The sequence below is a fragment of the Mus pahari genome, chromosome 12 (assembly GCF_900095145.1).
Source record: "Mus pahari chromosome 12, PAHARI_EIJ_v1.1, whole genome shotgun sequence".
NCBI lineage: Eukaryota > Metazoa > Chordata > Mammalia > Rodentia > Muridae > Mus > Mus pahari.
Window position 1 is genome coordinate 27,755,009 of NC_034601.1, and position 27,424 is coordinate 27,782,432.

Here is a 27,424-nt window from a genome sequence, read left to right on the forward strand (position 1 = left end):
AACTGCAGTACCCTCTGTACTAGTGCACCTTTCTGTGTGTGCATGTGTTTGTGTACGTCGTGTGTGTCTGAGTGTGTGTGTGTGTGTGTGTGTGTGTGTGTGTGTAAATCAGAGGACAACTTGTGGGAGTCAGTTCTCTTCTACCGCCTGAGTCCTGAGGATTGAACTCAGCCTAGAAGTATTAGCGGTAAGTACCTGTGTTGTAAGCTATGTTGTTATGCTTTGGTTTGACTCTGAAATGTCTCCCAAAAGCTTTCCTGCTTTTCAAGGCCATATCTTATCTCCTGGCCCTGAGACGCCTTCTCTACCATACCCTTTCCCAGGGCTGTTTGGGGCTAGCTGCCTGTGAATTCACCCTTCTGAAATCGGAAGCTCAAATAAACCTTTCTTCCTTCCGGTTCTCTCTCTCAGGTGCTTCCTACATGAGTGACATAATTCTACAAACACTCGGCACCTGTCAGTGATTCATGTGTCCACCTGACAAAGGTTATCCTCTCAGGGATGGTGACCTGAGGAAAGGGGTTCTGTGATGCCTACGTGAGTCACTCAAGAAAGCCAGAGATAGGGAAAGAGCCAACAGCCCGTGCTAATGGAGCCTTGCTCTTCCCTGGCTCCTGGATGTTGGGAGACATTTTTTTTTTTTCTACGACTCAATCACATTTCAGCAAACTTTAAGAACAAATGCATTGACATTTTGTCCTTTCGTTCTGGATTGGAAGACAAGGCAATGTCTCCCTTTGTGCGGAGGTCGATCTGTTTACTGTCCAACAGCAGAGAGATAGTGTTTAGCTCTGGGGAAAAGGCTGAATAGGGTTGTTTTATAGCTCTAGATAAGATATTGGTGTTCCTAACCTGGGCATCTGGGATGCAAGCTCACTTTGGATGATAGAGCCCATCTGGGCCTGCCTCTGTATTATCTCAGGGCATGTTGCAGAGGAACCGATGAACCCTGAAGCTGATGTTAGCGGCTGTAACAAAGCGCTTTGTCTCTAACCCAGGGTCAGGTGTGAGTTGCTTTGTTCTTGTTATGGTTGTTTGTTTGTTAACATCTGTAAAACCTGTGGCAGGCCAGCTTGTTAGTTCACTAGTGAATATAATACCAGACCCTTCATGGTTGTTGGCATCCATCGGTCTGTGTTTCCAGGCCAATTGTTAGACAGTGGAGTCAATCCAGCTGCGAGTGGGCCAGCCTGGACACCGGGCACCTCTGGGGTTCTCTGTAAAGACTAGGGAGGGATAGGTAAGGAAGTTAAGGACTGACTGGAGACCAGGCTGCTCCCACAATGCCACAACTACTCTGTACTGCCTAAACTTCAGTCAAACCCCGAGCCCCTTGGGAGACCAGCCAAGGAGGGCGATGACCACAAAAGGCCACCATTGCAAACTTCCTCTTCCCTGTAAGGAGAAGGAAGACCCAGAAGGAGTTCCTGGGGCATCATGATTGTGTATGTGTGTGTAGTGGTAGGGGGAACCTGGCCCAAGCTTCCTAAGGTGGGTGAGAAGAAGAACAGGCCTGGGGTCCAGGGAATTCTGCAAAAAGGTCCCCTCCCTAGATGGTGCCATTCACATGGTACAATATATCTTTCAACTCTCCTATGAACTTAAGGACTCACTAGTGAGAAAGCAGAGACCCACCAAGAGTGGATGCCCTGCGGACGCCCTCCAGTCAGAGGCCCCTGACCACATCCTAACAAACTGCATGTGTCTGGATGACAGCCACCATTCTGTGCACAGCCCCTAGGCTCTGTTCCATAGTATCCCCCCTTTTCTGAAGCGGCTCAGTAGAACCTGGGGTTTAGCCAGGTATGTGGAGGCCTTTATCCACATCCAGGGGAGCCTAGGCCAGCCAGCCCCTGTCTACCTCCTATTCCCCAGTATGTCCCATGGACCACCCCATCCAAGGGGTCTCTGGACTCACTGCCTAGCTTACTCTTGGTAGTACTTCTGAGCCTGACCTGAGTCGGGTCCACAGATGCCCAACTTCTAATCCACCCTAGACAGGATTGCCTTTCCAGATCCTATGAACTTAGTCCCCTCAGCAGTTCAAGGTCTCCGAGCCCGAACGGAACTTGCAAGCGTGCTTAGCACTTCGCAGCTGACTGCCCCTCTTCCCGCCAGCCTTCCTTATCTTTATGTGTGGGACAGAAACACAGACTTATGGTCTGGAGGAAGACACATTGCTGCTGTTCTTTAATGCATACAACGTCTTTTAAAGATCTAGACTCTCCCAAACCCCGTTTTGTTCTTAGTTTGTCGTTTTCTCAGGCTGGCCTCAAACTCACAATGCTCCCACCAGCCTTGGGAATGCTAGAATCATAGGCATTCCATTACACCCAGCTCTCTTAGTGTCTTTCAAAAGTCACTTTCAGATGAACCGTGACCTGTTGTATATTCTGTATACATATACGGAATAGCTAGTATAGAGTACATACTGTATAGACTCCAATACATAGTTATACAGCAGCTGGCCCTGTGTCATCAAGTTGTATATTAATTACTATAAGACAGGGCTTGAAGCACACTGGAACCTGGATTTGCTTTATTGTCAGGTGGCATCTCAAGCTCGAGGCTTGCTTGAACTGCTCTGTGAAATGGTCTAGTGTCAGAAGATTTTTAGAAGCCTCAAGTAAGTTAAGAGCACTGGCTGTTCTTGCAGAGGGCCTGGATTTGATTCCCAGAACCCATGTGGCTTCATGAAGTGCACATACACACATGTAGGCAAAGTGTGTGTGTGTGTGTGTGTGTGTGTGTGTGTGTTAAAGAATTTAAACTTTTTTTGGGGGGGGGTTTCAAGACAGGGTTTCTCTGTGTAGCCCTGGCTGTCTTGGAACTCACTCTGTAGACCAGGCTGGCCTCGAACTCAGACATCCGCCTGCCTCTGCCTCCCAAGTGCTGGGATTAAAGACATGCACCACCACGCCCGGCTAAGAATTTAAACTTTTTAATTTAAAAAAGTTTTCAAATTAATTTTCTCATATTCTTTCCCCTCTTCCAATACTTCCTAGATCCCTAACCCCACTAATGCAACTTCATGTTCTCTCTCTCTAACAGCAACAAAAATCATTTTTTTCTTTATGAGAAAGAGTCTTGTCATGTAACTCTGGCGGGTCTGGAACTCACTATACACACCAGGGTGGTCTAGAACTCACAGAGCTCCACCTGCCTCTGCCTCCTGAGTTCTGGGATTAAAGGCTTGATAAGTGACTCGCTGCTCCTTCCCAGAGACAATCCCATCTTCCAGTGTAGTGCCAGTCATATCCTCAGACGTGACACCGGGTCAGGATGAACAGATTGGGCCATGTTGGACCAGGGCTGTCTTCAACTCTGGCTTAATGGATACTGTTGCCATCTTCATTGACCTCAGCTCCATGGTCTACACATTCCAGTGTGACTCTACCCAACGAATAGCCAGGTTCTAGTTTAACGGAATAGCCAGGTCTGAGAAGAGAAAATGTGTCATCAACAGGAAGGTCATCTCCACTTTCCAGGAGAGACAGACCTCCAGCATCAAAAGGGGTAATGCTGGTGCTAAGTGTGTCATGGAGTTTACTGGTGTCTTTACCACCATGGAGAAGGCCAGGGCCCACTTGAAGGGTGGGGCCAAAAGGGTCATCATCTCCACCCCTTCTGCCAATGCCCCTATGTTTGTGATGGGTGTGAACCACAATACATATGACAACTCACTCAAGGTTGTCAGCAATACTTCCTGCACCACCAACTGTATACTCCTTGTGGCCAAGGTCAGCCTTGACAACTTTGGCATTGAGGAAAGACTCATGACCACCATCCATGCCATCACTGCCACCACCGTCCATGCCATCACTGCCACCCGGAAGACTGTGTATGCCCCCTTAGGGAATCTGTGCTATAATGGCTGTGGGGCTTCCCAGAACACCATCCCTGTATCCACTGGTGCTGCCAAGGCTGTGGGTCAGGTCATCCCAGAGCTTCACAGGAAGTTTTCCAGCATGGCTTCCCGAGTTCCTAGCTGTGGATCTGACCTATTGCCTGGAGAAAGCTGTCAATTATGATGACATCAAAACACTGACACAAATAATGGAGGACACACTAAAGGACACCCAGCACAACACTGAGGACCGGGTTGTCTCTTGTGACTTTAACAGTGATACCCACTCTTCCAGCTTTGATGCTGGGGCTGGCACTGCTCTCAATGACAACTTTGTAAAGTTCATTTCCTGGTATGACAGTAAATATGGCTACAGCAACAGGGTGGTGGACCTCATGGCCTCCATGGCCTCCAAGGAGTAAGAAACCCTGACCACCCATCCCAGCAAGGACAGAGAGTAAGAGAGAGGCCATCAGGTGCTAAGGAGTCCCAATTCCAATTCAGTCCCCAAACTCTGAGCATCTCTCCTCATAGTTTCCATTTCAGATTCCCAGAATAAGGGGAGGGGCTTAAAGAGCCCTACTCTCTCGAATACTATTGGTAAACTTCACTGTATCTGCAAACAACAACACAAAACTGAAGTGGAAATTTCTGGTTTCTTTGGAGACTCAGTTGTGTCATGTGATATTTTTCTGGAAGTTGTCTTGGAGGGTTATGGGTCCTGCATTTTCTCTGCCACAGGGCATGGCCACTTGGGGAGGCAGGACGCTGCATGTTGACTGCACTTACCAGGGTGTTGGGCTGTAGTAAAGCCCTAGGACACCGATCTGGGGGTCGGAAAGCACAGTCTGAGGTGCAGGACAGCCAGAGCTGGTTTGGGGGTCCTCAGGCCCGCGATGAGGCTGGAGGTGTCTGGTTCTCAGACTCCTGGATACCCAGATGCTGCTGGGAGCCAAGGAAAAGCTGAGAATGGAGTGGGGGCCCATGGGCTGAATTTAGCTGGGGTAGGGGACGGGGGGGATCTCCAGCTGGTCCCTTGGTTTGAGGGCAGCAGGCTTGGGCTTGACCTGGTGGTCAGAGCTGGGAGTTCAGAGAGGCCTTCTATGGGAGATTAGATGGAGGCTCTACAGGTGAAGGCCTTCTCCATAGCTCCCATGTGGATCCCGATGAAAAGAGGCAGTCCATGGTTTTAAGGCATTTATTGTCATGGTGGAAAGTAGACGTGTAAAACCGCACTCTACTTCTCAGAGTGGGCCTGAGGTGAAATACCTTTTGCAGGGAGGAATGTCTGGGAAGGAAAGCTTATTGGCTAAGCCCTCCAAGCCTCTACGTACCTCATTAAAATGGAGATCTGTCTTGAGCCTATGTGACCACAAGTTATATCCTTTCCTACCTGTGGAAGGCTTGGGGCATTGCCCTTACGTGGCTGATGGCCACAAATCTATGAGAGGCTGTGGCTAGTGACAGGGGCCTGATGCCTGGGATCAGGCAAAGCTCCTTCAGGGTCTCCAGGGCTTTTAGCCTTAGATCAGCCAGGAGCCAGGCTACCTTTCAAGGTCCCACATTGTCTGATGAGAGGATGTTTTGCTGAAAACGACACATGAGAGGATGCGTGATATCTGGAAAGAGTATAAGTAGAACCCAATAGACAGTGAACGATGTTTTTGCATTGGTTCACCTTGCAATGTTTTACGTCTTTGCTGGTCTGGCAGAGCCTTGAGGTTTCTTCTGGATTGATCTGCTGTTACTAATTCGTGTGTGATGTTTAGGATTGGACTGCTGATATCCTGACAACAAAGACTGGTATGGGCCTAAAGAACTGCTTCTAAACAGGTCCACACCCCCCCTTGTCCTAGTAACCATCTTTCTCTCCTATCTTTGGTCGATAGGCTAAAAGGGCAGTTGAAGTGTTGAAGAACCATCATTAAAGTGGGTTTTGAAAAATCTAAGCCTACATAAAACCCCACAGAAACCCCCCAAAAAAAGTCTCAAACAAAAATGTCCTTTCAAACCTGTCTTCTTGCTCTAGCAGGTTACATCTTTCTGCAGCTCGGTCATACTACTGCCTAGCTGTCTAAGCCTTATATATCCCCTAGTTTCCCATTTCTCCATCTCTAAAACAGTCTCTGGGACCATTTATCTGCTCTTCTGTCTTCATTGAACTCCTTTCATTTGTTTTTTTGAGATAGAGTTTCTCTGTGTAGACCAGGCTGGCCTCGAACTCACGGAGATCCACCTGCTTCTGCCTCCCGAGTGCTGGGACTAAAGGTGTGCACCACTGCCTGACTGTGATTGAACTCTTGATTGTCCTGTCTCAGCCTTCCAAGCGCTGAGATTATAGGTGTGTGTAGCCTTGCTCAATGACTTTCGCTATCTTTCCAGTTCTACTTTCCTTGGAAGGCATACATGGATCTTGAAAACATATCTTGAGAGTCAACTATGTCCTAAGCTAGGCAGGATGGCTACTAATGGCCCTGCTATGCAGATGTGGAGATAAAGGCCCATCTAGGAAGTCACTTACCCAGAATGACACAGAAGCCCTTATTCGTTCTCAGCATGCCTTGCAGGACATAGCAGAAGACACCTTCAGAGACAATCAGGCTAGTGGCTCCCCTGGGCCTGGGCAGCTTATCCCATGCCAAGGAAAACTTTATCTTCCCATATTGCTGTCACATATGATGTGGGTTTTCATTATTATCCTCTCTCCTTGCCATCACCCAGAGTGAGTGGGTAGGAAGCAAGACTGGAAGAGAGGGTATTCCAAGTAACATCTGGGAGACTCAATTCCTTCCTTCCTTCCTTCCTTCCTTCCTTCCTTCCTTCCTTCCTTCCTTCCTTTCTTAAAAGATTTATTTTTTTATTATATGTAAGTACACTGTAGCTGTCTTCAGACACTCCAGAAAAGGGCATCAGATCTCATTACGGATGGTTGTGAGCCACCATGTGGTTGCTGGGATTTGAACTCAGGACCTCTGGAAGAGCAGTCAGTGCTCTTAACCNCTGAGCCATCTCTCCAGCCCTGAGATTCAATTTATTTAAGATTTGTCTTTATTTCTAATTATGTGTGTGTGTGTGTGTGTGTGTGTGTGTGTGTGTGTGTGTGTGCAGGTGAGTACAGGTGCTCATGATCAAGGTATCAGGTCCTCTGGGGCTAGAGTTATAGGCAGTTATGAGCTCCCTGACATGGACTGGGAGTGAACTCAGGTCCTCTGGAGGAGCTGTGAGTGCTGTTAACCATTGAGCCATTTCTCTAGCCCCCAGGGAAGCAACCTCCCTCCCCTTCTCTCTTTTCTCCTGTTCTCTTCTCTCCTCTCCTCTCCTCCTCTCCCTTCCCCTCCCCTCCCCTCTTCTTCCCTCTCCTCCCATCTCCTCCTCTTACTTCCCCTTATCACCCCCCCCCACACACACACACATGTTTCTTTTGAGACAATCTACTCTATAGCCCTAGTTAACCTAGAACTTACTAAGTTGCCCATGCTGGCCCCCAGTTTCCATAGTGCTGGGATTATAGGTGTGAGCCACTGTTCCTGGCTCTGAAAGGCAATTCCGAGAAATCAGGTTGATGTTGAAAAGTCACGTTTTTCTGTAAAGGGAGAGTGTGGCGTGGTGTAGCTAAGGGAAACTGTTCAGTCCTAGTTCCTCCCACCTGGAGCTCTGTGGGGGACCAGCATGGGCACATGGAGGTTGATTGACACACCTGGCTATGGAATGGGTGGGGTTAACTCATTCTTAAACGAATTGTCCTCCTGTCCCTATGCCCTCTCTCACCCTTACTCTCTTGGAGTTGTGCAGGAAACTATAATTTGTTAAATTCACATTTAACTGGAGCCAGTTCACCTTTGAGATGGCCGACACTGGGACTTGGGGTGAGGCGGAGGGGGAGGGTTGGCTGGTATGGCTGGTATCGCTAGGGTCTTGTCTTTCTGCTTCTATCATTTCTCCCAAGCCCTCTTGGACACAGGATGGGGGCTCTCAGTGTGGGCTGATGAGGCCTGTAAGGCTGGAATTCCAGGACAGCTGCCTGCCAGATTTCAGGCCCTAAGGAAACCTGGTTAGGAATTAACTGGCTGTTTCTCCTGGGTACCCATCCTGGCTTGTGACTCCTTGATTTCTAGGACCAGCCCAGGATGAAATGAGTCACTTGCTGGCATGCTCTCCCATAAGGTCACCCATCAGCTAGAACACTGTAATAGGCAAATGCTCCTCCCCCCCACAACTTCCATGTAGTAACCCAAACATTTATTCTTCCCCAAGATTATTTAACGGGTTTGTACTAGACCCCCAGAATGTCACCTAGAATCTCAGAATGTGGATTTATTTGGAAATGTCTTAGAAGACGTTATTGGTTGTGTCAGACTGATAATATTAGATGAGGGTGGACCCTTGCCCAGTGGCAAGGGGCCTCCAGAAGAGGATGGCCATGTGACATGTGACAGCGAAAAAAGAGATCAGAGGGGTAAGTCTAGGAGTGTCAAGGACTGCTGCATGTCCCAGAAGCTATAGGGACAAGGATGGGCCTGCCTCACCCTTATTTTAGACCTTATGTTCCCCTAACCGCGAGAGAGCGGCTTTCTGTAGCTCGAAACAGCCAAATCTGTCACACGGGGAAGCTCATACAGAGACCTTTAACCCACCCTTATTGATCTTCCTCTATGCACAGCAAACAACCATTCATCAAAGTCACGGACCCAGAGGCCTCTCCTTAAATGTCTCTCCCTTCATGCCTGGCCTCCCCTCGTCAGTGACCCTGGCGATGCAAGGTCTTCTTGTCCCTTTCATCAGTCTCTGTGCTAGGCATGGTGCCTGGGACATGGGGTCCGGCAGTTACTGGTTGCCGGGTTGCCAGGCTAAGACTCCCTGACTCTGTTCCTTCTGTCGCTTTGGCCTCTGGGTCAGCCAGTCTATCTCTCAGTGTGGAGAAAGAGCACACCTCACTTCCTAGCTGTCAGACCGCTTCCACTGCCTCCTGCTCTAACCTTCTGGCCGACTCTATGTCTTCTTGTTCCCTCTTCAAATTATTTTTGCATCATTTTCTCTAGATCGAGGCTAAGGTATTCAATCGAGATGCCTGATATTTGGTCACACATAATGGCTGAAAGTTCACCCAGGAAGGACTCTTGGGAGACTCCACCTGTCTTGAAAACCCTGTGCAAAGTAGTAATTATCTCATTCTGCTCTTGGCTGTGCCTGTCACATTAGGTTGTCAACATTAACAGATATAATGGACCCCCTAAATGTCTAAGAAAACATTTTATATCCTGTAGTAAGCTAGTCCCTTTTAACTTCCTGCTATAACCTGCGGAGCAGAGCACACCAGGACTGGGTCTAGCCTGAGAACATACAGGAGGGGCTGTGGTACTGAAACTGTCATCTCTACCTGTCTTGTAACAGAGACAACTATGAACAACCCAACTGTCTTACTCAGTTAAACAAGTTATATACAGCTGGGCGTGGTGGTACACGCCTTTAATCCCANCACTCAGGAGGCAGAGGTATGCGGATTTCTGAGTTTGAGGCCAGCCTGGTCTACAAAGTGAGTTCCAGGACAGCCAGGGCTATACAGAGAAACCCTGTCTCGAAAAACAACAACAACAACAACAACAACAACAGAAAAAAACCAAAAAAACAAAACAAGTTATATACACAGGATGCACATGGTGGCATTCGGTGGCATATTATGCTGTCTTTAAAAGTATGTCAGAGAGCTAGGTGTAGGAGCACACACACACACACACACACACACACACACACATGCATGCACACGCACACAGATGCACACACCCCACTCAAGGAGCTGAAGTAGGAGAATGACATTTTCCAGGTCATCTAAGCTACATAGCAAAGCTGTCTCAAAAAGGAAAAAAAAGTGAATGAAATGTTCGTAATAACTGAAACATCTAGGTTTAAAGTTAGTTATTAATGTATGGATACAAAATATACTAAGAATGACATAAATTTAACCAGCCTGTAGTTCCAGCACATAAGAGGCAGGGGCAGGAGGATCTCTGTGAGTTTGAGGCCAGCCTGGTCTACATAGTGAGTTCCAGGACAACAAATGCTACAAAGTTTCTAATGAAAATAAGTAAAAAAATACAGTAAATTACACACACACACATAAAGTGGGGTGAGGGTGTGGCACATTTGAGAGGAAACACCAGAACAGCAGGCAGACAGTTTCAGTGAGTTCAAAGCCAGCCTAGTCTGTGTTTCAAGTTCCAAAATAGTCAGGGCTACAAGGTGAGACATTGTCTCAAACAAAGTAAAACAAAACAAACAAACAAACAACAAAATATCAGTAACCTGTCCTGGGGAAAAGCCCAGAAATCTATCAAAGTAGAGGACCTAGGGTTGGCTTTTATTTCTTTTTGTTTTGACTTTAAAATTCTGAGATTATAAGGATGTTCACCTTTTGTTTGTTTGTATGTTTTATTTTTTTCAAAACAGGGTTTCTCTGTGTAGCCCTGGCTGTTCTGAACCTCACTCTGTAGACCAGGCTGGCCTCGAACTCAGAAATCTACCTGCCTCTCTCCCCTGAGTGCTGGGATTAAAGGTGTGAACCTCCACTGCCTGGCTGATGCTGCTCATTTTCTCTTAAATATTGTCTCTGGCTCTAGTGGGCATGTATTATCTTTATAATGGGAAAACAATACGTTTAAATTAATTAATTACTTTCAAGTTGAGACAAGGTCTCTCTAGGTAGCCCAGGCTAGCCTTGGAGTCCTCCTTTCACCTCCCAAGTACTGAGATTACAGGGACGCACCTCCAAGCCTGGATAAGAAAAAACAGTGAAGAGGTTGTTGATTGATTGTGGCGCTTGGGCTTGAACCCGCATCCTCAGATATACTAGGCAATCGCTCTCACCGATGGGATACATCCTCCAGTTTTATATTTATGGCCAACTTGGCATCTGGCCTTCGTTCTTGCTACCATGGGCCTGCTTTGGAGAGGGCAGCTGGCCGTGGATGTGTTTCCTTTGTGTTGGTCATGGTAGAGATTTAGATTGGAAGCAGTGGTTCTTATTAATCTATTAAATGGCTACAAACCAGCTTAATAATAACACAGAGGCTAAGCAGAAAGCAAACAGGAAATCTACTTGGGTTTGGTCAACTTCAGTTGGGTGAATAGGCGCACTTCCTCCTCGGAAGAGTGATTTAAACTGTGACTACAAACATCTCTTTTAGCTCTAAGATGCAGCTGAGGCTTTTTAGTTTAGGTTTAAAAAAAAAAAAAAAAAAAAGACTGAGTCCAGGGCTGGAGAGATGGCTCAGCGGTTAAGAGCAGTAACTGTTCTTCCAAAGGTCCTAAGTTCAAACCCCAGCAACCACATGGTGGTTGCTCACAACCATCTGTAATGAGATCTGACACTCTCTTCTGGTGCATCTGAAGACAGCCACAGTGTACTTAGATATAATAATAAATAAATCTATTAAAGAAAAAAACCTTAAAAAGAACTTCCTGGCCTAGGTTTTCCTTCTGACTAAAGCCGGCCTAACCCAACAATTTGAGATTCCTGGGCTTTAAGCCAACCCTGGCCTCCTATTCCTCCTGCGCACTGAAAACAGTCCCTGGTTCATGGGGATGCTTGCCCAGATGTTGGTAAAGAGAAGTGAGCTAATCGCTAAGAAAATGCTTGGCACTTCAGAGAAAGGGGCTGAGAAACTCAATCCCGGGAGGAGGACCGTCCTTTGTGTGACCCAAATGCCAAATGCCTTCTCCGTGGACTTGGGACAGAGCTGAGGGCGCAAAACTTCCCTTTGTCACCTCGGCTCTCTCCTTTGTAGAGATATCAGCATACAACTCGGCATTGCTGGATCCAGGCATGGGACACGAGTGCCGTACCTCTCCTCGTTATCTTTTACAGTACAGGTAACAGGCACCAATCACGTGGTCAGGGAGCCTGCTTGGTGGGGAACAAGGCCCAGCAGGCCGTATCCCTCCCTGTGGTGTTGTCTGTGGGCCAGTGGGAGAGGCCAGGCTATGGGGTAAGACTGACATAGATTTGAACTCCACCTCAGGCCAGTTTCTCTCTCTGGAATGATCACCTCCATTGAAGTCTCAAGGTCCTGTTGGAAATGGAGATGGAGCTGGGGGGACAAGGCCAGCCCAATATTAAGGAGGTAGGGCAGAGAGCAGAGCAGAGCTGACAGGGTCACAGTCCCTGCCCTGTGGGAACTCTGATGCTGCCCGTCTGAGGAAACTGCAGGGTGGAAATAGTCTTTCCTTAGCTCAGTCGTCGTGGGCCAAAGGGCCACCCGAAGAAAGGGCATGATGGGGGCTCTCTCCCTGCATCTAGTCGGCAACTCAACTCATGGTCTGCCATGCGGAAGAAACCGGAAGTCCAGCATACACTGAGGACTCTCAGTTGAATTCCCTTCTCTCACTTTGGGCCCAGGAAGACCTGGCTCCGACTCCACCTTTCTGCCGTGACTCAGGACAAGAACCATGAAGGAAGTCAGCTCTGTTTCACTTGGTCACTCAGCCTGACTATGACACAGTACTGAAGGGAGGGGGTACACACTGACCTCTTGTAACCTCGGTCTTCCCCGAGTGAGACTAGGAAGTAACAGGCCTTGCCCCGATTTGGGGGCACACACTGGGGCCCACATTCTAGCTGTAAATCTTTTCACTCTAGACGTGATCAGTTTGAACGATCGCTCCACTTCCTGCCCACGCACTGATGGTATTTTCCTTTAGAGTAGCTTCATTAGTACTTCAAGTTCTACCGAGGTGTAAGGTTGGTGAGTTACATACACTGGGACACCCGGAGAAACGGAGAAACTAGAGGCTAGAAATTAGAAGAGAAATGTCCTTAGAATGGCGGGGGTGGGGGTGGAGGGAGAGGATTGCTCAGTGGTAAAGAACCAGGTTTGCAAAGCACGAGGACCTGAGTTCAAGGTCCAGAATCCACATTAAATATGCCAGGTGCGATGGTGTGCACTTGTAAGCCGGCACCTTGGAGATGGAGGTAGGTAGATCTCTTTTCCACGGCACACCATGAGTAGACTTGCTGACTAGCTTCTGGGAGAGAGCCCCCAGCCAACCTGAGCTATTTGGCTACGTAAATGAGAGAACTTGTCTCTCTTTCCTTGGGGAGAACCCCACCACCCCCCAAAATAGAAGTATGGACAGTGACTGAGAAATGGCACCCATGTTGTTCTCTGACTAATGCTCCCACACATGTCCGTGTACATGTACACATATGTAGGGTGAAGATTCTGACCGTTCTGTCTGGACCTCAGCTGTCTGTTTCAGTCAGTCTCTTTACCATGGGAAAAGCTTTTAGTGTCACTTCACTATCCAAACTTCTACAGAGTTCTTCCTGCCTGAAGCAAACTCAGCAGCCTAGAGCCATGGGAGGTCTTGACAGGGCACATCTAGGAGAGGCCAGTGGTTTCTTCCCCTAACCGACCTATAGGATGCATTGGGAGGGCAGAAGAAAAGAACAAAATCCTCAAGATTCACCTGGGCAGAGAGAGAGGCATTACTACAGACACAACACTGGAAAATGAACAAGCCATGGAGTTGGCCTCAAAGGGAAAGTCAAAGAGACCTGAGAGAGACAGGGAGGAGATGGGGGAGTATCACAGACCTCCTCTCACAAGGTTTCTGGTTCCTAGTCCCAGTACTGAAAAACCTAAATAGAGTCAGGAGAGACCTTTATGGGCAGACAAGTTTGGGTCTCTGTTTCAGACTTCCTTCTGCTTGCTGAATTCATTTCTCTCTTCAGGGATGATGTCAGCATGAAGCCACAAGCCAGATGCCCTCTGCTGGTATCCTAACATTTGTAAGGCACCCTCTCATCTATAAGCTCACTTCAGTCTTACAGCTTTTCTGGTAAGTGGTATTACTCCCATTTTTCAGATGAGAAAAACAAGGCTTAAAGAGACTGTGACTTACCTTTGGTAACAAAGCTATAGCTAAAGCCCGGGTGTCCTGGTCAGCCTCTGAGAATGCTCTGAAACTCTGTATTAGGTTGACACCAGCTGTTACTTCAGTGTGACCTGGAGGGTTTTGGCCTTTGTGGATGAGAAGGTGTAATCTAGAGAGTGTCACCAAGACAACGAAACAAACACAAATGAACACCATCACTACCATCACTAGCATCAGTAGCACCATCACCACCACCACCACCACCACCACCATCAACACCAATACTAATACCACCATCAACACCATTACCATCACCATCAACACCAATACAGCCATCACCACGACTAACACTACCACCACCATCACGATCATCACTGCCACCATAGTCACCACCAGTGGTGAGCCAGTCATGGTAGCACATTCCTGAAATCCCAACACTGTAGAGGCTGAGGCAGGAGAATCAAGATTTCCAGGCTAGCCTGGGCTAGACAGCAACACACTGTTTCATCAACTCAAAAAGGAAATAAACAGAAACCCAGGTGACAAATTTAATAAGTAGGAACTATGAGCAAGAATTGACATGGAGGCTGGAAAAATGGCACAGCGGCAGTGAGCATGAGCTGCTCCTGCAGAGGACCTGGGCCCAGTTCCCAGCACCCACATAGCAGCTCACAACTTCCTGGGTTTTTAGTTCCAGGGGAATCTGATGTCCTTCTCTGGCTTCTGCAGGCTTCTGTGGTGTATGCAAACTCACACACATATGCACTTATACATATGCACATATAAATTTTAAAATTATAAATCTGAAAAGAAAAAAAAAAAGAGTTGTTATAAAAGGATGACCCCGTAGGTCAAGTGTACCTATGCAAGCTGTTTTCAGCGACAGCTTCCTATTGCCCTGTCAAGGTACCTTGCATCCCTCTCTACCATATGGTTTTCCTGCTCCTAAAAACAATGAAGTAACTTTGTTCATGCTCAGGTGGAGGGTGTCTGGAATGTCACATGTGTCTCTGTAGTACATAGCATTTACATGATAGAGTCAAAGCATAGTTTGGGCCACATGGAATGTCTTACTGACATGGTCAGCAGGTGTTAGCCCTACTGTGGTCTTCGGTGGCCGTCTATGAAATGGAACAACCTGCCACTATGTTGCCTTAGCAAGGCTGGCTCTGCCTGAGAATGCCAAAATGCTGATGCTTATCTTGGTCTCTGTCTTTGCTTTGGGACCAGTCACTTCACAGACACCCACTGGTAGCGAATGGCGCCCTGAGGTGTTAAGAAGCAGAGATTCGTGCAGTGGCTAAGGGTGAGGAGAAAACTTCCCTTTCCTTCACACAGCTTTAACCGAAAGTCCACCACCATCCACTTCAGAATTCTGCCTGACATACTTTGCTTGGGGTTCATAGCCTTTCTTGCTTCCGTCTGAGTTCTGAGAGGTTGTCTAAACTGGTGAGTTCCAAAATGGGATGATCCAAGCCTCTGGTTCTCTAGGGGCGCCCCTCACATCCGGGTGATGGATCAACATTCTACCTAGTTTCTATGTGAATCCCATTTAGCCTTGGCAAATCTTTCAAGCTGTTTCCCCCAGTAGCCTCAGATACTCCCTGTTCCAGACAGAAGACATCCACCATGTTTCACATGCTGATACTGAGCTGATGGTCTAACCTCATCATCCATTCCAAAAGATGGCCTATAGGGTATTTCTATCCCACCCCTTACTACATATAGTTGCCCTCACTCTCCATGTTCATTAGAGTACCTATAAATCTCACCTTGTCTCCTGTTAGTCTAGCTGTAAGTTCTTCATCTCTGTGCTGTCTTCCCTGTTATCTCTGCCCTTCCTTCTGAAGTGACCCAGCTGCTTCTGCAGTAGCTTAGCCATTGCAGAGCCAGGAGAGGGAGGACAGGTCTCAGGGACCGCAGGCAGGAAGGTGCCCTCTCTCTTCCCGCCAGTGCCAGTCTTGTTTCTCTTTCTCCACATCCCTCTCCTACCCTCCTCCCACTTGGCTCAAGTTGACAAGGAGCAGAGCCATGGGTGTACAGGTATTAATTTTTTTTTTTTTCCTGGTGGGGGAAAGGGGTGGGGATTGAGGAAAGAAAAGACTGGGCAAGGGTGATTGGCATGAGGCCACGCCTTCTTTTGTCCTCCTCCCCCTGGGACTCATTCTCGCCCCTTCAGGGAAATACACCTGTTTGGGGCCAGCGGCCACTGGGGACAGACTAGCCTCTGCTCCTCCTGCTGCCACCTCTGTGCTGTGGGGATTCCTGAGGGAGCCTGAGGGACTCTCTGGAGCCATGAGAGGGCCTCTTTGGAGAGTTCCCTGGCTGTGTCTGAGCTGCCTGTATTCTTGCCTCCTCTTGCTACCTGGTAAGCGAAGCATGTGGGAAAGAGGTCTGGGGCAGGGGAGCCGGCTTCAGAGAGGAAGGGAGGAAAGGAGAGAGAGAGGAGGAGGGAAGAAAAGAGAGAGGGAGAGAGAGAGGTGGGTATGGGACAAGGTGGAAGATAAGAGATTAATGGGGCAAACACTAGACGACAGTTACAAAGGAATAGAGGAAGAGAGGCACAGAGATGTCTTAGGGGCAAGAGGTGGCCTGGCTTGGGGAACCCATGGTGAAGGGCACCAGAACTTCATTTGCATGGAAAGTGAAAGAGTCAGGACTGTAACCAGGAGGTGAGAGAGTTGGAGAGACTCTAAAGGGAAAATCAGAAAATCTGCTCACAGGAGAAAAAGAGAACTCTTACAGAGATCTCACAGCAGAGAACAAGATGGGTGGGAAATAAATGAGCTAAAGAATGCGGCCATAAAGGAAAAAACTTGTAGAAGAAAGGAAGGAGGCGGGTCGGTTTTGGAGGATGGTGGGAACGGAAGCCGGGCGTGGGCAGAGGCAACCGAGATGCTCAGAGCAGCCAATGAGCTGTCTCAAGAACCCAGTCTCCTGCCGTTTCAAAAATGGTGCTGCCAGCCTTGGCTTTACATACCTATGCCCAGGGTTCAGGGTGGTGGGCACAGGGCCTGCTGGGGATGATCTCCAGGTCCCCGAGACTCCTTCCTGTCACTTCCCCAGCTGCTGACCTGACTGCCAGGTGAGGTTTCATTCTGTGCATAGGGGTGTCTGCGTGTTCTGGGAAGGCTGAGACTTGGGAGCCCAGACCAAAGTCAGAATGAGAGTCCCTCTCGAATCTCAACAGGCCTTGGGGAGCTTTCACCGAGCTGGGGATCAAACCCAGGGTCTTGCTTGTGTTAACCATATACTTTGTACCACAGAACTATGCCTTCTGCCCAGTTCTTAAATGTTTACATTCTGTGATTCGAACTCAATTCTTGGGACTGGACAAGGCAGTGCGTCTCTGTAATCCCAGCTCAGGAGGCAGAGACAGGCGGGTGGGAGGCAGGTTCAAGGTCATACTCAGTTTGAGGCCAGCCTGGCTCCATGATACCCAGTCTCAAAACATAATAAAGTTCAAGCCGGGTGTGGTGGCGCACACCTTTAATCCCAGCACTCAGGAGGCAGAGGCAGGTGGATTTCTGAGTTCAAGGCCAGCCTGGTCTACAAAGTGAGTTCCAGGGCAGCCAGGTCTAAACAGAAGAACCCTGACTGGAAAAACTAAAAACAAAAACAAAAACAAAAACAAAAACAACCCATAAAGTACAGCAAAATGTCAGCTCTCGCACTTGGGATGTAGCTTAGTGATAGATGGAGCCTGAAGCCTTGGGTTCAACCCTCAGAGCTACCAAAACAAACAAACCAGCAGCAGAAACGAGCTGTAAGTGCTCAAGGCCAGATCTTAAGCAGGTCTAAAGGGCCGCTCATGGGCTAGATGGTTCAGTGGGCTAGAGCAGTGGCTGTTTTTCCAGAGGACGTGTGTTCGATTCCCAGTGTCCACATGGAGCTCACAATTGTCTGCAACCTCAGTCCTAGGGGATCCGACACCTTCACCGTACACTCATGTAGTACACGGCCAGACAAATAGGCAAAATACCCATACACATAAAAATAAGCATTTAAAAACAAACAACCTGGACCTGATGATTCAAGTCTGTTATCTAGTATTCAGGAGGCAAGAGCATTACTGTGAGTTTGAGGGTAGCCTGGGCTAATCTATGGGTGTGGATATAAACAGAGTATGGTTTAGGTGTGTTAAATTGTCAAAGAATAAATAAAAGGTATTTAAAATCTCCCCGAAAGCCAACTCTGAAAGTATTGGTACCAATTTGCCCCAAAGCGGTTGGATCACTAAATTCTGTGTTCTATAGAGAGGTTCCAGGGTGCCAACGGTGGAGAAAACAGAGGGCATGGCCAGAGGAGGAAAGGGGGATGATGTAGAGAGATGACCCACAGAAGTGTGGCATGTCCTGGAACTGGGTCCTGTGGTGACAGGAGCAGAGCCAGGAGGGTCGGAGGGAGAGGCAGTGAAACTTAGAGTCAGAGGCAGGATATGATGAGGGGCTTCATGGGAAAATCCAGTCACTAAGCTGCCTAAGGCAGCTTCTGAAGGTTCCTTCTGGCTCCTGGAGGGGTCTACGAAGGCCCCACATATGTCTGGATCTAAGCTGTCCGTTCACACTTGTCGACACAAGACATCCCAAGACCAAGTTCTCGGCACAAAGGAGATTTATTTGCCACAGAGGGACAAAGGTCAGGGAATAAGAGACAAAGTCCTGGAGATATCAGACGAAAGAAGAAGGGAAAGGGGAGAGTGGAGAGGGGGGAGGGATATTTGTTCTGAGGTGGGGGTGGGCAAAAGAGTGTCTCTGGAAAGAGAGGAGACAGACATGGCCCATGGGCAAATGACGGTTTATAAAGGGAAAAGGGAAAACCCTGTGTTAGGATGAGGTGTTTAATTTTGATTGGACATTTTAATTAGGTGAGCCAAGAACGGGTTTTGATTGCCGGATTCAATACTTTGATACCTGGACCTTGGAATAGTCAGCCTGAGGAGAAGGAAGTGGTCAAATAAGGGAATGAGTAGACCTTGGGGGCTAGCTTTAGGAATATAATCTAAAGGTAGAGGGAATGAAGGGGATGGGTCCTGTTTGCTGTGTTTAGGATGGCTGGAGTCCCTCTAGGCAAGACCTTGAGCCACCTCTGAAGAAGGTATTGAAGTCGTCGGCCCCAGGTCAGATAGAGAGCTCAGTGCTTCCACAGAAGAGGTCCTTCCTGGTAGAGCCTGGGCCCCAGAGTGAAAGTTCTGGAAAGGTGAGGACAAAAGTGGACCAGACAGGGAGCGCAACTCTGTGGCTCCTGTCAGGAGTGACTCACGAGGAAGCCCGGCAGCCATGCTTCCCGTTAGGACCGTCAGTGACCTAGTCACAGAGATGACATCGCTGCTTTGGGTGGCCACTGGGAAGATAGGAGGTCATTGCTAATTCAGGATGGAGACCAGACCCGTGACCACAGGATACACAGGGGGAAAGGCCATCCTTGGCTTTCTTTTAGAGAGCATCCAATCTTTTCATTGGGCTAAGAAAGGCTTCCCCAGCCTGCGGCCAAGGCCACCAAAACTCTACAGGCACATCTGTCCCCCCCCTGCTCCGAGGTCCCCCACCAGAAGAAGAGGATCTTTGTACAGGAGATTCTGTTGAGGAAAGCCAAGAGACGCAGGGGAGGGACTCAACAATAGGTGTGACTGCAGAAGAGCTCGGCTCCAGGCAGCGAAGGCAAAGGTCTGTGGCCGGACAGTCTCAGTGCACTTGATGGCGAACGAGTCTAAAGGAAGGGGCTGTAGTGTAGCATTGTCACGAGGATAAGTTGAGATAGCAAGAAGGGCCGTGCAAATATCTTTGAAAGGGGTCCTTCTGATGGGGGTGGGGTGGAGTTAGCAGGCAGGGAGTGAATGGAGCCAGGAAATAAAGTGGACACCTCTGTTGGCTCAGGCGGCAGGTCCTCAGGAACTACCCGTTCTGTGTGCTTGCATGTGCTGCCTCGCTTTGCTTCAAATGTGCCTTATTGCTTGAACCGACCCAAAGGCCCCCTACCTCTGCCACAGGGCCAAACTCTGACTGCCGATTCTGGGGGTCCTTTCTCCTGGGCAGTCTCCTCCATGCCATGACTTCTGAGTGAGGATGGTCCAGGCACTGTTTAACAAATAAGTGGCTTGTGACTTTGTTGCCAGAAGAGGCTGGGAAGCAGTTGGCCTTTTCTGGGGTCTTTCCTCTAGACTAGGTCTAACACTCTGTAGGCCCAGGTTACTCCTAGTTCAACCTTTGCCCTCATGATGGGTCTCTCTGTTAGGCTCAGCTCATCCGTTCTCCAGCATCTACTCAGTTGCTGCTCCAAATGAGTGCGATTTGTTGGTACCTCACACGTTGAGAAACAGGGCAGTTGTGCCACACAAATGTCGGCAATGGTGGCTGCGCTCACAACGGACCCTGGCCCGTGTGGTAGGCATCTCTGTCCTCTCCATGTGTGTGTATGTTTCAGGACTCACAGGCATTGACTCTGTACTTTGGACTCCAAACAGTGCCTTGTGGTGAATTCAGGAGATGAAGGCAAGTCAGGCTTTGAAGCTGCTCACTTCCTGAAAGCCTGCTCAGGCCAGTGACTTCAGACACTAAGATGGAGAAGTCATGGTCCTTGCCTCCCAAAGCTCTCTAACTTAGGTGATCTGTTTCAGGTCATACTGCCCAGAAAGTAAGGCAACTGGGACAAGAATCCAGGTTTTCCTAGCCACAGAAATGCTGACAAGAGAGAACCATCATTCATTTATTTGTTAATTTAAAGAGTGACCTGAGGTTGGACTGCAAGTGACTGACATTGTTGTCAGGTGCCCCTTATGTGCACAGTGAAGAATAAAACAGCCCCGGCCCAGCTTCCTGGAGCTAAGATCTTGCCAACTGCAAACTGGTATTAAATAATTACAGAAATGTTCCCCAGGGAGGGATGAGGATAAAGGAGGTGTTGAGAGGGCTTGGTTTAGACTGGACCTGGGATGGTCTGCCTGAGTAACTGCTGTGTGTATGAGCTGAACCCTGATAGTTGGAGAGGAAACATAGGGAGTGCGTGCCAGGCACGAGTCGACAGTGGGCAAGAGCATGTGGGGCCTTCTCAGAGACTGGCCCATTAGGGGCTTAGAGAGGTGGCAGGAGCTGTATCCTGCAGGTCTGACAGTTGTGGGATGGATTCTGGATTCTAAATAACTAACGCAGGCAGGCAGTGAGGGGCAGCACATGCAGGCTTTAGAAAGATCTTTTGTCCTGGATACTGTGATTGAAAGTGGACAGAGCAGTGTAGCAGTGGGATAAGAGGACAGCCAGGAGTCAGGGAGGCTCCAGGCAGAAGACGCTGGTGTGCTGGTGGCGTAGAGACCCAGAAAGAATGAAAGACCCAGCAACCGACATTCTAGCAAGCCTGCAGAGACACAGAAATGAGACGGCGCCAAACGTCGCTTGGTGAGCTTGGATAGAGGCGAATGACTTCACGTACTTTGCCTCTCTGGTGTTACAGCCTCTGTCATTGTCCCAGTTTCATAGGTAAGTGCCCCAAGCCTCAGGGGAATCAGATAATTTGCCGGAGTCACACGGCAAATGTTGGTCAGCATAACCCTAGGTGTCAGCTCACATTCCCGTCACGGACCCATTGGCTTCCGCCATTTCCTGCCCACGTCTTGCTCAGAAAGAACCTTGTTAGGGCAAGCCAGAAGCACCGTGGCTGTCAGGAGTCACAACAAGCAAAGTCACTCTGTTTCTCCCTTCCCTCCATCCCAAGTCATCGAGCCCCCGAGGAGTTCAAGGGAACTGGCCAAATCAAAGGTCAGCATCATTGTCCGGGCTTCCTAGAGCGCTTTGGTTTCCCCTCATTAGTGGATGGAGACACATTCCCCGTACCGACCTTAATACTGTAGGTCTGCATCATCAAGGAAAAGACCTTCCAGAATCCACACCTCCCAGCAGACTCTAAAACAAGAGAATCCACCCTTCTACATCTGCTAGAGCCATCAAACAAGGCCAGTCAGCCAGCGGCTTCTTCACCTGGGGTGTTGTTGCCCTCTTAGCTCACTTCTCCCAGTATGTGGGACACTCCAGGACAATCTTTGAAGCACCAAGACCCCCCCACAACCACAACCTCCACATGCCAGTCCAGTGCCTACTCTCAGAAGTTTGACCTGCAGTCTCTGCCCTCTTGGTTTTACAGCTTGCCTGGCTTTGCTCCCATCTAAGGTGGGCATACCCACCCAGCCTAAGATTGCTCTTGGGTGCTTTGGCTACTAATAGCAAATATGCTAAGGGAAGGGCACACTTCTCAGGCCTCATAACTATCTTGTGGGCCTCTTCCTAGTATTAAGGTTACTGTGACGATCGCAGGAGCAATGGGTACCACCTCACTCTCCCTCCAACCTCACTGACAGAACTAAAAGGCTAGGGCCTGGGGAGTGCATGAAAAAGATGGTCTCATTCTCGTCTGCTCCAGGTGGTCTGCCAGACTCTCTTGTGTATTTCCAGTTAGTTCCTTTCCTTGTCTTGAATTTTAGGACAGATAAAAGAGAGACACACAGTGGTGCATGCAACACCCATCAGTTGATTTAAGGCTGATATGCACACAGACATAGTCCTTGACTCCCCACAGAGGGTGGAAGGCTGGCCCTTCCCCCCTCAACTTCCACACTCTTTCCAACGCATTTACTGCTAAAACAATGCTGCCGTTGGGCTCTCTGCTTGGACTCTATTCTCTCCCAGGCAACCCTGCAAAGAGATCACCAGCCAAGAAAGAACATTGAGGAAGTGAGGGGAATTGTGGGAAATTTGGTTTATGGGGTTTTCACCTCTAATTCCAGGAGAAAAACCCAAAGCAAACAGAGAAGGTGCTAAGACGCAGCCTCAGCCCACAGAGCATGCCAGGTGAAGCACATTTTCTCTCTGTGGTGTGACACTCCACCCTACTGGAATGTATTCTTCTGTCCTCTACACCCCTGCTGCCACCACTCCCCCTGAATCAACAGCACACCCATTACCTTCTCATGGAGTCACCAGAGGGCCACCGAGAAGAGTGATGACCATTTTCACTTTCAACCTCACCATCTCTGGAGCCCTAGAGGCACCACACAGCTGGGGGGGCCATGGCTTTGTTGAGGCCAGAGTCGACAGAGCGACAGAGCGTGTACTGAAGTCTCCAGGACACAGCTGCAAGGCTCAGCCCCACCTCAGAACCAAAGGCAACATTGTTGCTCTCCCTGAGTGATGCTTCTCCTCTCTTAGAACTTGGAACGTTTTTCTGTTTTAGACTGTTCCAGGTGAACCATTGGACAGAGGTTTTGCCACTCCGATAGTGTAACAACTCACTACTCACACTGACCATCAGAGAGAGAAGAGCCAGGAAATAGTCAGAAATGTCCCAGTGCCACGTTCTCTGCCTGGCTTGTCCTCAGGCTCAGCTCCCCATCAACATGGCAGCTCAGGAACCTGGGGCAGGCCAACTGTCATAGCTCATCCCCATTCTGACACTCCAGGTGGCAGGTGGCAGTCTTGGAGCTGAGCAGGAGCTCACATCCTCTGAGCCTTGTCCCTTGCTTTGGTGACCGTCAACCTCTGCTTAGGAGATGTTGGGCAGGTTACTTAGCCTAGAATTCTCACTGTGCAGTATGGGCCACTTTTGGTGACACACAGGACAAAGCTTGATGAGAATACCAAGCATTTGTATTTTTATTGTGCAGGGAGTTCAAATGTGCTACCTACCAGTGGGAGACGAAGCAGTTCAGTGTGTGAGCTAGTCACAAAAGCAGGCTGATGTTCAAGGACTTAACATGGAGACATGCCTTCCATTAATCTACCTAGGGTCCAAGAATGCCTTGCAAATGGGCATTCCTTCTTACAGAAGCCATCCTGTCGTGCATACAGATGTACTGACTAGTTTTAGACACTTGGCCACAACAAGAAGAAGGTCAACCATCCACAAATGGCCTACCTCTGAGAACTGCTTTGGTATGGATCTTATATGGCCGCTAGACCCATACGTGCTCTTAGCGTTCAAGCAATTTCCTTCCAGGACAGTCAATCCAGACCATTTTGTAGAGCAGTTTTTCCTGGTCCTTGTAACTAATATCAACCCAACAGCACGGAGGGAAGCATTGGCTGGGTGTGTATCAGTCAATTTTTCATTGCTAGAACAAAAATCTCAGAGGCAGGTTAGCTGATAAAGAACACAAAGTTTATTTAGCTCCCAGTTTCGAATGCACACATGGCCCCATGGAGGAATAGTCAGAGGGCAGATGTGAGTGAGTGCTCATGCTACCCAAACAGGAAGCCGGAAGAGAGGCAGGAGTCCCATAATCCAGTCCCAGGGCATGCTTCTGGTTGACCCAAGAACTTCCCACAAATCTTCCTGGTAAGGGCCTCACCATCACACTGAGAAGCAAGCCTCCAAAAGAAGAGCCATGGAGGGACAAGCTCATGCCATTCCAAAGCATAGCAGGGACCAGGAAACTGGACTTAGGGAGAATAAGGAAGGGACTCACACGACACAGCAAAGTGAGCAAGGGGACATGAGTCACTTGGGGGGATGATAGTAGGTGCCAAACTACAATGCACAAGGGAGAGGAGAAAATGGAAGGTGACTCAGGGGGCTTCTGCCTGGACACCTGGGAACGGTAATTAACAGTTGACAGGAGGAAGGGGATAGAAGGTTCCACTCAGGTGTAAGTGCTGCACAAAAGAAGCTATGCAGATCTCTGTGAGTTTGAGGCCAGCATAGTCTACAAAGCAAGTTTCAGGACAGTCAAGGCTACACAGAGGAACCCTGTCTCGAAAAACAAACAAAACACAACAAAAGTTACAGCTGTGCATTGGCTTAGGTTGTAAAAGTTTATTGTATGGGAGATCTAAGGCAATTGGGTGCTACACTGTACTCGTAAAGGTAGGTTGAGCACACAGTGGGATAGACGTCTTAATTCTCAGTGAGGTGCGTTATTACTTCTGACTTTGAGGCCCAGCAAAAGTTCCAGTCTCTTAGAATGTAAGATACATTCTTATACTATCATATCTCCACACCTGTCATTTTGCTTTATAGTGTTTCTTAAAATATGGTCCATGGGCTGCAGAGACCAGGATCATCCTGAACACGCACAAAAATACAGATTCCTTGATTCTGTCCACGCACAGAAAATTACACTCTCAATGTCAGTCCAAGGACATGTCTTTGGTCATAGATTAGTTCTTATTTTGTGGACCAGACTATCTCCAGTAGCCCAGGTTAGCTTCGAACTTAAGTTGATCCTCGTTTCAGCCTCTGGAGTGCTGGGATCATGGGCATGAATCACACTTTCCTGCACATAGGCCAGATTCTTTAAAAGATCCCCCATGGATTCTGATTTACTTTATCTTTTATAAAAAGATTTCATTTATTTTTAATTGTGTGTGTGTGTGTGTGTGTGTGTGTGTGTGTGTGTGTGTGTATGAGTTTATGTGTACCACACTCATACAGGCTCCTGGGGAAACCAGAAGGTGTCAGATTCCCTGGAACTGGAGTTACAGACAGCTGTGAGCTGCCTGATGTGGGTGCTGGAAACTGAACCTGGGTCTACAAGAGCAGGAAGCACTTTTAACTGCTGAGCCATTCCTCCACCTCCTCATTCTATCTTTTAAGGACCAGTTTCTTAAGAAAAATAGCTTCTCTTACCACCATTTCATACTTGAGCATGACACCCCTAAGATTAGTAGACAATCTACACATCATTTTCCCAAAACCAGTCCATGGAGGGCGCAGCTGAGGATGTGGTGTTGAAATAGTGAAGAAAGACAGAAGCCATCAGGGTGTGTCTGTTGTATTAACACAAAACCCTCCCTTCTCAGGCTCAACCGAGTGAGAAGGTTTTTTTTGTTTTGTTTTGTTTTGTTTTGTTTTGTTTTCCTACTTAAATCCCAAACATTAAAATCCAGGTCAGAAAATGAAGCAGCTCTTGCCTTCTTGTCTGTTTTCATGGGAGAGAGAGAGAGAGAGAGAGAGAGAGAGAGAGAGAGAGAGAGAGAGACCATGATGTACCTGTTGAGGTCATAGGGAAACTTATAAGAGTCAGTCTTCTCCCCACTACATGGGTCCTGGGGATCAAAATCAGGTCATCAAACTTGGTAGCAAGCACCCTTAACCTCTGCCCCATCTCAGTGGCCCAAAACTTTTTTTTTGAGACAAAGTCTCTCTAACTAGCATCAAACTCAAGCAATCCTCCAGTCCCAGCCTCCCAAGCACTGGCTTTACAGATGCGCACCACCACAGCTGGCCTTCAGGACTTTAAAAAGGAAGGCATGAATAATTTGTAGGTTTTTTAAAAATAATTCATGTCCCTCGACAGTGACAGTCACAGTCTCCACGCCTCTTGGCTTTTATGTTGATTTTCATGAGGTCATGCATTCATTTTCCATTTCTGCTCTAAATTCAGCTTGTCCCTAATAGGCTTTAGAACTCTAATGCTGGGTCTGGCTTGCTGATATTTTGCCTAGGGTATTTGTGTGGATTTATCATCAAGGCTGGTTTGTCTTATTCTTCCTGAAGTGTCTTTGTATAGTTTTAACATTAAAGTTACATTAGCATTGTAAAATCAGCCAAACTCCGGAAGAGACTATGTAAAGTCGAAACTACACAACCCTCACATGTCCAATAAGAAGGCCCAGCCAGATACTCCGCAGCTCCACCCACTCCTTTGTCTACAACAGTTTAGACAGTTCTCCCAGGAAGCAGTTCTATTAATAAAGTACATGGGTTTGCGGGTGAGTCACTCGACTTGTGTAAATTAGAGCCGATTCACAACTTCTCTCACTTGAAAGTCTAAATGGCTCTCTTAGGAAGGGAATGAAGAAGCTGGGTGTGGTGGCTTAGTCCTAAAATTCTACACCAGGGAGATTGAGGCCAGAGGAGGGCTGTGAATTTAAAAATATCCTACGATGTGTTTTGAGGTGGAGATAGAGACCGGAAGAGAGCGCATTAGGGGCAACTCTAAGAACTGTACACGAACCTCAACTTCTCCATGATCTGCCTTCCGAACACTTGTAAGCACTTAGGTTGAAGGCTGGCGCAGGTACGGTGCTTGCCTGGCCTTGCCAACGTTCCTGTTCCCATCTCCAGCATAAAGAAAAGGGAGAAAAATATATTTCCTTTCAAAAAAGAACAACACTATAAAGTAATATCTTCCTGTAGCCAATTGAAGTTTGAACACATTAGATGGAAAATTCCAGGAGTGAATATTTCATAGGTTTTAAAAACTTACCACAAGGACATTCTTACTGCTGTATGTTATTATTATTGTTGATCTCATCTAATGCCTAATTTATAAATTAAACTTTAGCATAGTGTGTATGTATAGGGAGAAATGATTATATTATATAGGGTTGGATACTGTTCAAAGTTCCAGGCCCCACCTGGGCCTTGGAATGGAATCCCTGAGGATAACAGGGATTGCTGTAGTCCAAAAACAAAGAGTTACCTCTGTAGTAAGGACATTGTCTCCTTCTCCTCCTGCAGCCTTCCCATTGTCTGTTCACAGTTCCCGGTAGATTTTACCTTTTTCATCTCATGGAAGATACCCTCAAGTCAGAAAAGTCTTGCTCATTTTAATCCTGGGATAAATAACCCAGGGTTTCACATTTGAAAAGTACATGTTTTATTGCTGAGCCACAGTCCCAGCTCTGGGGTTGTTTCTTCTTCTTCTTCTTCTTCTTCTTCTTCTTCTTCTTCTTCTTCTTCTTCTTCTTCTTCTTCTTCTTCTTCTTCTTCTTCTTCTTC

At 48.0% G+C, this 27,424-nt stretch overlaps 1 protein-coding gene across 1 annotated transcript in view; it reads left to right on the forward strand.

Moving 5' to 3' along the window:
* The first annotated feature begins 15,513 nt into the window (after nucleotides 1-15,513).
* Muc4 (mucin 4, cell surface associated) overlaps nucleotides 15,514-27,424 on the forward strand; it is a 48,245-nt gene continuing 36,334 nt past the window's right edge. The window contains exon 1 of the mRNA XM_021209651.1: nucleotides 15,514-16,085. Within this exon, the coding sequence (XP_021065310.1) occupies nucleotides 16,013-16,085 (73 nt within the window). The 5' untranslated portion in view covers nucleotides 15,514-16,012. The remainder of the gene's footprint in view (nucleotides 16,086-27,424) is intronic.